Below are 10,420 nucleotides of genomic sequence, written 5' to 3'. Positions count from 1 at the left end.
ATGCTGCTACACCTACTACTACTACAACTACACACACACACACACACACACACACACGCACACGCACACACACACACACACACACACACACAGAACATGACACATTTTAAAACATAAGTTTAAATTATATCAGTTTTATTAGTCAACGTTAATATTATCGGTAATAGGAATTGATTTGGTACATTGGAACCTACAGCTTTCAAACTTGAAAGCGTAACGTTTAAGATGTTCGGTAGAACTGAAAAATAAAATGGCCGACTGCGGTGAAAATGTTCAATATTTATCTAAACATGTTTCTAAAATTCAAAACATGCAATGATATGTTAAACGTGAAGTTTGTTTATATCTTTGTACACATGCTTTTATCATAAGTAAGTAACTTATATAGCCTTAACTCTTACTGGAGTGATTTAAATAAAGGTTCCAGTTGTAAAATCTGGAAATCGTAGAAATGACTGCCGTAACACGATACTGTTCTTTACTAGTTAACAGCTTTAGCGACCTTTTTGGCACTTCAACAGGAAATAGTTCCATATTTCTCCCCTATTTGGCGTATTGAATTAGCCATATCAACTGAGTATTGCATTAAACACTACAAACGACATAGTTCTAGGCCTGGATTCGAACTCCAGACCATCGGGACTGTAGTCGAGTACGCCAACCACTCGAACACACAGTGGATCAAGTGAAACTGCATTTTAATATTTATAAATCTCATAGTAGGTACGTGACAAAAAAAATTAACCTACAAAGATAGAGATAAATCAATTATCATTCTACAGAGCTTTAAAATGCAGTTTTAATTTTTGTTCTAGGTTCAATATTAAAAAATGTATGAAATTTTCAAGATGTGGTGCCACGCCCATTTTTTGGCTTTGTTTTACTACTAAAAGAAAAAAAGTTGTGACCGTTTCGATTAATTACCGGTAACTTTTAATACAGAAAGTGTCATAATTTTTTTAATTTTAGATAGATTCTACTGAAACTTTCAGGGAAGGTAGTTCATTCAACACAGAGCCTTTTGGTGCAGTTTTCGATTAATTCATAGTTTAAGTTATTACCTAATTAATAATTTTAATTATTTTTTTACCAAAATAAAACAAACTTTATCACGGTTCACTTTGAACACAAATTGTCATAACTTTTAAAAAATTGGATAGATTCTAATGAAACTTTCAGGGAAGGTAGTTCATTCAACATAGAGCCTTTTGGTGCAGTTTTCTGTTAATTCATAGTGTAAGTTATTACCTAATTAATAATTTTAATTATTTTTTTACCGAAATAAAACAAACTTTATCACGGTTCAGAGGTTCAGGCTTGCCCACTACAATGTTTAAGCTGTAATTTTAATAATAATAAAAGAAACGTTAAAAGGGGCATTTAAAGCATATAATAAATAGTTCAAATATAGTGGAAGAGTACTAATATTTACAGTTAGGAAGTGCAATAGTCAGGGCTAAAGTCCTGACCTTCCTCTCTTCCAATCTACATAGTAACTTAGAATAATGTGTAGTAGAAAGAATAAATACTAAAATAGTAAAAACATACTGCTCTGTGACGTCGGGTGGGCGAAGAAGACACTGCCAGATGACCTCAACACCAGTAACCCGTCGAGACAATACATACATTACACATTCACACAACCACTCTACCTACCTGGCGGGTGCCCCGACCCCCAGATGAGAGCATTTTGCTAAATCAAGTTCTAACGGTAGCTACTCATCCGGGTGCCAGGACAAAATGCCTAATACTGTTTATAAAAATAAAAATAAATATATATATATATATATTGTTAGATTGTTTTCCTAACTACATACAGTTAGCTACAATAAGAAGTGGGCGGGTGCCCCGACCCCCAGATGAGAGCATTTTGCTAAATCAAGTTCTAAGGTGGCTACTCATCTGGGTGCCAGGACAACAATAAAAATATATGTACATTTGGAAAAAAAATATGAATAGCTACAATAAGAAGGGGCTGGGTGCCCCGACCCCCAGATGAGAGCATTTTGCTAAATCAAGTTCTAAAGGTAGCTACTCATCCGGGTGCCAGGACAAAATGCCTAATACTGTTTATAAAAATAAAAATAAATATATATATATACTCTTCAAAAAAAGAAACGCAAAAGGGTACAAATGGGTTATAACTCCGATTTTATGTTTCCTACCGGTTCATGCTTTGTGAATATAAGGTCATTGCATGTCCCAAACACATTCCCACGGTTACATTCGATAAAACGCAGCTACTGTACAATAAAGTTCCAAAATGTGAATATTCGTAAAAACGCAGCCACGTGCAAACCATGTCACCACTGCACGTGCGTTGTCTGCACGTGCAACATGAACACCGACAGTATAAAAGTGCAGGGTGTTCGCTTGCCTGGCCTCTGTATCTGGCCGACAGTTGACAATCCAGGACATGCCACGTCTCAGTGAACCGCAGAGAAACAATGCCATCGGCCGACTAGACGCAGGCGAATCCAGAACGGCCGTTGCCAGGGCATTCCATGTGTCCCCAAGCACCATCTCCAGACTGTGGGACCGTTACCAGCAACATGGATCAACACGTGACCTCCCTAGATCCGGTCGACCACGGGTCACTACCCCCGGCAGGACCGCTACATCCGGGTACGCCACCTTCGGGAACGATTGACTACTGCCACCTCCACAGCCGCAGCAATACCAGGTTTGCGCAGGATATCCGACCAGACCGTACGGAACCGCCTACGTGAGGTAGGAATTCGTGCCAGACGTCCAGTTCGAGGTGTCATCTTAACACCACAACACCGTCGACTCCGACTGCAGTGGTGCCAGATTCATCGACAATGGCCTCAACTGCGATGGAGACAGGTATGGTTCAGTGACGAGTCCCGATTTCTGCTCCGACGTCATGATGGAAGATGTCGCGTGTATAGGCGTCGTGGTGAACGTTATGCGGCAAACTGCGTGCAGGAAGTGGACAGATTCGGCGGGGGTAGTGTCATGGTGTGGGCAGCCATCTCACACACTGGCAGAACTGACCTGGTCCACGTGCAGGGCAACCTGAATGCACAGGGCTACATTGACCAGATCCTCCGGCCACACATCGTTCCAGTTATGGCCAACGCCAACGCAGTGTTCCAACATGACAACGCCAGGCCTCACACAGCACGTCTCACAACGGCTTTCCTACAGAACAACAACATTAATGTCCTTCCTTGGCCATCGATATCACCGGATTTGAACCCAATTGAGCATCTATGGGACGAGTTGGACCGACGCCTCCGACAGCGACAACCACAGCCCCAGACCCTGCCCGAGCTGGCAGCAGCCTTGCAGGCCGAGTGGGCCACCATCCCCCGGGACGTCATCCGTACTCTGGTTGCTTCAATGGGCAGGCGGTGCCAGGCAGTTGTCAACACACGCGGAGGCCACACCCGGTATTGACTCCAGATGACCTTGACCTTGGTGGTGTGTCCTATCACTTACTCACAATGGACTAGAGTGAATTGTGAACAATCCTGCAACATTTGGTAATTATCGGACTCACCATTCAATAATTAAATCAATTCTCCAAATGTTACGACAATGTGGTTTTGCGTTTCTTCTTTTGAAGAGTATATTATTAGATTGTGTGTGTGTGTGTGTGTGTCTGTATGTGTATCTGTGTGTGTGTGTGTGTGCGTGCGTGTGTGTGTGAGCTAATTATGATTTACCCATAATACAAAATATATATTATTAATTTTTATTACATTTTAATGTTCATTATTATTCTTATTAATCAATTTGATGTATGGCAAATTTAGCATAAAATGTTATTTTAAAAAATAAATTCAGTATATAACAATAATTATTCTTATTAATAATACTAATTGTACCAATTTATTTTTCTCTAGCTAACAAAAATCAAATCAGAACAAATTATTTTCACTACTACACGTGGATTTGTTTTGTAAACATTAACAATGGACCAATGAGTATTGAGGAAACTGGTCACGTGACCTTGATCAACCTGAAATGGCTTCCTTTCACTTTTCAGATGGACATTTTATAATCTGCAAACATCCTTGAGATAACAAATTTTTTTACAACTTTATGGCACATATTCATTAATAATAAATGTTTGAGCTGGTCACGTGACCTCGATCAACCTGAAATGGCTTCCTTTCACTTTTCAGATGGACATTTTATAATCTGCAAACATCCTTGAGATAGCAACATTTTTTACAACTTTGTGGCACATATTCATTAATAGTAAATGTTTGAGCAATATTAAAATATATTTTGAAAATGATTTCTATAATGCACGTGACATTATTTCAACCTTGAACATTTTCAGAACTTTTGTGCTCGATTTCGGAAAATTAAGTTTTTTTCAGCGACTTCGTAGACTACGTTCGCCACATTCAAAATTGATCAAACATCATAAAAATATGTATTAATATATAAACAAAATGATCATATAGTTTTAAAAAAGGACCAAGCTTATCTTAGAAGATAACTTTGATGATTTCTATGATGTAGGATGTTCAACATGTGATATCTTCTGTAATTTTTCGCCGACAATTTTTTCTTCAAAAACTCCGCACTCGGCAATGAAAGTATCTATCTAACAAGCCATCACACTACAGGATAATCCCCATATTAACCAACCAGAACGCTTTATTTATAGCGACTGTTTTGCAGAGCGGCGATTTTGCGTCACAGCTTTTACTGCCCACTGCGCTAATGACGCAGTGCTTGGTTGATCACGTACCTACTCATAGGGTGTATTTTGTCAAATGAACCGAACGTCTTCGGAATAAAACAAAGATTTAGTCCCATAATGATAATGCCTCATTCTGTCTTCTGTGCTATATTTCTTCCAAAAACACCATCAAAAGCTCCCTTGTGGAGGAAGTTTTACATAGAATAGACAAAATGTATAATTTTTCAACGGCAAAACATAGCGATACTGGATTACGAAATATCAGGGCTCGCGCTGTCGTTCGCCAAAGTCGCCAATTGCAAAAAAAAAGAATTTTCGATTTGGTGAAAAAATTTACGAAATATTTTTTCAATCTTGATTTTTAGAACCAAGCATTCCTTCAACCAATTTTTTTCTGTTCATCCGCCTCGTGGTGTGAATAAGTACTATTTGCATGTCCGCAAGGCCAGTCTATATGCCAGCTGCTTGTTGTAAAGTTAGAAAATGCGATTAAATAAAATGAAATGCTGTTTATGCATTGTTGATACTAAATGTTTGATTATTGGTGACAAGAAGTTTTAAATTTTATTAGTTTGTCATACCGATTAATGTTGTAAATCTAGGTCACGTGGTTGAGTTCATTTCCACAAAGTGGGTACATTGGTGAGGAATACATATTGTTTCTCACTTATATACAATCATGAATTATTAGTTAAAACTTTCTACATTTACAGATTATATTTCAAACATATAAATGGCGAAATTATAATTAATTTCTGCTATATCTACTGATATAATATAAACGCCAAAATGATACATCCCTCTGCCCCTAGCACAGAAATACAACTCTCTCAAAACCGACGTGAAACTGAATGAGCATTTTTCCACTTGTGAAAGAGTTGCTTAGAACTTAGATATGTTTTTAACGTGCTCATATACCTTTATGGTTTCGAACACGCCTACCCAGAGTCCAGCCTCCGATATGAAAGAGTTGCACACCAGTGTTTTGATAGCAATAACATATAAAGATGTTTCTTTTGTCTTTATTTTGGGTGACTGGCAATACTCTTGAGTTGGACACCAAAACAATTATGAACAGTATTCAGTAATAAATCATACAGGTAAGTTAGGAGGGTAGTTCCAAAACGAGGTCATGGGGTAGGGTATGATCAAGAGTTACGCACTTTAAAAAACCCAACAACATGTACATCTTTTTTTTTTATAAAATAAAACAGCCAGTCTGGTCATTTTGTTTCTAAAAAATATGATATTTCTATTTTATATATACAATAATACATCTATTTATTACCAAAGAGATTAAAGATATATGCATATAGGCCTGTGGCATTGGAACAATATCTGGAGGGGTAGCACAGTCTCTGGTGGGACTAGAGTTTTATCTTTATATAAAGTAGAAACGAAAACCAAAACCAAAATAAGAACAGAAAATCTAATGTTGATAAAATTAATGTCAGTGACAAGAAAAGATAGAAGTGGGTGGAAGACAATTGTTACATAACTTTAGAGGGATGAGTATTGTCATCATTACAAAACGTAATGGGGCAGAGTAAAAAAAAAGATCAGATCTTACGTTATGTAATTGTTGAACGTCTCCATAATAGGACATTTATATACTTTTGTCATTTTAAAATTATTTTGATGTCGCATCATATTTTTTAAAAATTGTAATAAAAACAAAAGGGCATTGGGTTCTGTTCTGGACTACATTTATTCCAGCATTTTACACACATATTTCGAAAGATACTGAATGATATAACTTGTTACGCTATTAAATATGTAAACATTATGTACCGGTACTTACCATTTCACACTTGAGATGCAAAAATATATGTATAGTGTATATCTTAGTCTGGTGAATCTTTTGGGGGAACAGCTAAAACAATGTCATACAAGACATAAACTGAATAATAAGTACATTTTAGCATGTACTATATTATCATAAAGAACAAGATTAAAAACAAAATATTTTAACTGAAATGTCAAAATGTAATTGGCGAATACATATTTAGACTGGCGAAAGAAATTGAAGATTGGCAAATGTTTTGGCGAAGGGAAATAGCCACCCAGGGCTAGCCCTGAAATATAAACATGTTGGTTTTATAGAACAAATTGTTTTAAAAGGTATTGTATAACCCTAATCTTAAACTAATTCTAGCAAATATTTCTTTAAAATTGTTATGGGGGACAATAAGGAACTCTTGCCGAACCACTTCTAGATAGCAAAGATATCAACATACATGATACTGAAATGAAAAATTAAAACAAAACACTGACTTGATGTTGTACTTCAGATTGCGATACAATTATTTTCGTTCTCTGACAATGTTGCCGTTTTTGTGGATAAGGTGACAATGACAGAATGGATTTCCCTTCACTTTTTTTATTTTATTTGATAATTATTTGAGTCATTTGGGTAATCCTATTAGAATCTGGTCAGATGGTCTGAAACCAGTGGCACTAACTACTAACCAACTAACAAATAACCTACTGTCCTGGACAGACAGCCCAGATAGCTGAGGTGTGTGCCCAGGACAGCGTGCTTGAACATTAATTGGATATAAGCACGAAAATAAGTTGAAATGAAATGAAACCAGTGGACTTTGATCCATTACCTGCTGTAATGAGATGGAACAGCAGCAGTGTTTATTGGAGATCAGATATCTATGTTTTAATCTCTCCACCAAAATTGGGTTTAACGACACCACTAAGAAGTTAATATTTATTTTGTTTAACAACACCACTAGAACACATTGATTTATTGATGAATGACCAACTTAACAGAATTACAATTAAAAGTTCATTTCTGGTTGAATTGACTTCCTAAATAAAACTGCCTTGGTGCCCTTTGAAAATGTATGAAAGTAGCCTTTGTGTCTTTTAGGTTAACCTTAGTGCCCTTTGACAATGTACATGTATGAAAGCAGCCTTTGTGTCTTTTAGGTTAACCTTGGTGCCCTTTGACAATGTACATGTATGAAAGTAGCCTTGTGTCTTTTAGGTTAACCTTGGTGCCCTTTGACAATGTACATGTATGAAAGTAGCCTTGTGTCTTTTAGGTTAGCCTTGGTGCCCTTTGACAATGTACATGTATGAAAGTAGCCTTTGTGTCTTTTAGGTTAGCCTTGGTGCCCTTTGACAATGTACATGTATGAAAGTAGTCGTTGTGTCTTTTAGGTTAGCCTTGGTACCCTTTGACAATGTACATGTATGAAAGTAGCCTTTGTGTCATTTAGGTTAACCTTGCTGCCCTTTGACAATGTGCATGTATGAAAGTAGCCTTTGTGTCTTTTGGGTTAGCCTTGGTGCCCTTTGACAATGTACATGTATGAAAGTAGCCTTTGTGTCATTTAGGTTAACCTTGGTGCCCTTTGACAATGTACATGTATGAAAGTAGCCTTTGTGTCTTTTAGGTTAGCCTTTTGTACCCTTTGACAATGTACATGTATGAAAGTAGCCTTTGTGTCTTTTAGGTTAACCTTGGTGCCCTTTGACAATGTACATGTATGAAAGTAGCCATGTGTCTTTTAGGTTAACCTTGGTGCCCTTCATTTTCTAGATTTTTAAAGGCTATCATAGCCTGCCCTTTTAACACCAAATTTCGAGGCTTGAAGAGGAAACCCACTGCCACCACTCCATGGGCTTCTTTTTTTTTTTAATTAGCAGCAAGATAGTTGTTTCACCAGTAGTTGAGCATGGGCTGGAACAAAAAATATTTCGATGGGCCCACTGATGTATAAAAAATGAATGAATGAATGTGTAACAATACCCAAGCACACCTATCTTAGACTACTATATCTGATTCACAGGGGAGCGCTTTACATATTGTTCTGATCAGATCCCAAGTCTAAAGTTGGATTCTGATAGATCTCTGAAGGTTAATTAACATGTATGAATCCTGAACCACTGACATATGTAATCTAATTTTGGTTCTCTCTTTCAGAATTGGCTGAAGAAGAAAACTAACCATGCCACCGACAGAAAGTCTGGCTGTTCCTTCTGCCACTAATATTGGTGGTGTTACAATCTCACTGTCTACAATTATAGACTATATCCTGCAAAGAACACACCATGAACTTACAGTGCTGTCTGAATTGTAAGTATATATTAAAACAACTTTTGTCTTTAATCATCGGCTATCAGGTAATAATTCTGAGATAGCCTTAGAGAAAATCTGCTACATTTTCCCCATTAATAATAATAATAATAATAATAGTAATCTTTATTTAAAGAAGGTGACACATTCCATAAAGCCTTCTCTCTAAGGGATATCAAACATTTAATATACATTCATAAAAAAAAATTAGCAGCAAGGTCAGGACAGCCTTTGCAGCATGTCTATCTTTTTTCTTTTTTTTTAAATCCACTAGCCATGGGATCAGTGTTTTAATTTTTTTTACTAGCCACAAATAAAAATTCACTAGCCATACTTTACTTTAAATTAATACAATTTTACTAAATAATAGTAATAATCAGATATGTCACCTAGGCTAAAGAGTAAGATAGAGCTTAAAAATACTAACATTGGGGGGTTGGTGTGGAGGCAGGATATTCATATTTACAAAATAGACTTAACTGCAACATTTGGCCAAACAAAATTCACTAGCCATCGGGCAAGGAAATAGTAGTTATTTACTAACCCAACATTGAATATCACTAGCCATTGGAGTGGGGCTACCATAATCTAGAATAATCCAGAAGCCCTGGCCTTTGATATAAATGGGACCACTGAGGTAGATGTATCTCATGACCAAAGTATCTCAGGTGAGTGCTCTATCGACTGTTAATATTAATACATTTTGGTTAAATTATTTCTACGTTTTAAAATGTTTGAATAATATCTACAGACCAATATTACACTAGTTTAAGACTAAATTGAAATTGGTTAAATATTTTTTTAAAAATAACAAAATATTCTACCCCAAAATAGGTCAGAAAAGATTTTGACACTGGTCAATTTTCGTGGGTGGATCGGTCTGGTTAGGACAAACAAACTTAATTTTGATTTTCGCCTGGCATCTTTTAAGTTAGTCCTACCACACAAAAAGTATATTTTCATATTTAGGACAGCACATTTGATGGAGAAAAGATACGAAAAACGCTCATTTTAGATTCTTGTTTCATTATCATTGCCCATTAACCTTTTCACTTGTATCTACTGAAGAAAATTGTTCGTGTAAACACTAAAACTACACGAATGATAAATTGGTTGTCAGAAAAATTCAAATTTTATGCCCTGATTTTGTAATTGTCTTGTAAAATATAACAACATTGGGTGTGAGGTTTCTTTGTACTCCATTTTTAATAATGATGCCAGTTTGAAAGATAATAGTAAGCTACAAAATTGATTATTAAATAGTATATGTGAAACTTAATTTCTTTACATTTCAGGCTGCCGAGGAAAACAGATATGGAAAGGTTAGTGCATTTACATTGCTGACAGTAAACGTGATAATTTACATAAAATAATGGGATTTAAAATAATCCTTTTATGAACCGTAGAAATTTCTTAATTGTGCATTGATCATCAATAGTTTTTATATTATCACCTAAATAGCTCACTTCAGATATGATATACAAGCATTTTCCCATCTACTTCTTCTTACTTTAGAACATAGTGATTATTGTTTAGTTTTTTTAATTGTGATCTTATCTTTCTTATTCAGTCTTCTTTGAAATAGAATGTGTCAAATTTTAAAAATATTTTTTATTAATTCATTCTTATGGACATTATATGTA

The 10,420-nt window shown here is 36.0% G+C and overlaps 1 protein-coding gene across 3 annotated transcripts in view; it reads left to right on the top strand.

The window, feature by feature from the left end:
* Positions 1 to 240: 240 nt before the first annotated feature.
* Positions 241 to 10,420, top strand: part of LOC121372755 (mediator of RNA polymerase II transcription subunit 14-like) — a 55,850-nt gene continuing 45,670 nt past the window's right edge. For all 3 annotated transcript variants that reach the window (XM_041499249.1, XM_041499252.1, XM_041499248.1), the window contains exons 1-3: positions 241 to 371; positions 8,625 to 8,777; positions 10,073 to 10,099. In XM_041499249.1, coding sequence (XP_041355183.1) covers positions 8,650 to 8,777; positions 10,073 to 10,099 — 155 coding nt within the window. In that variant the 5' untranslated portion in view covers positions 241 to 371; positions 8,625 to 8,649. The remainder of the gene's footprint in view (positions 372 to 8,624; positions 8,778 to 10,072; positions 10,100 to 10,420) is intronic.

This window comes from Gigantopelta aegis, chromosome 4 (assembly GCF_016097555.1).
Source record: "Gigantopelta aegis isolate Gae_Host chromosome 4, Gae_host_genome, whole genome shotgun sequence".
Taxonomy (NCBI): Eukaryota; Metazoa; Mollusca; class Gastropoda; order Neomphalida; family Peltospiridae; genus Gigantopelta; species Gigantopelta aegis.
Note: the sequence above shows the minus strand (reverse complement) of the source record. Positions and strands in the feature narration are given on the sequence as shown.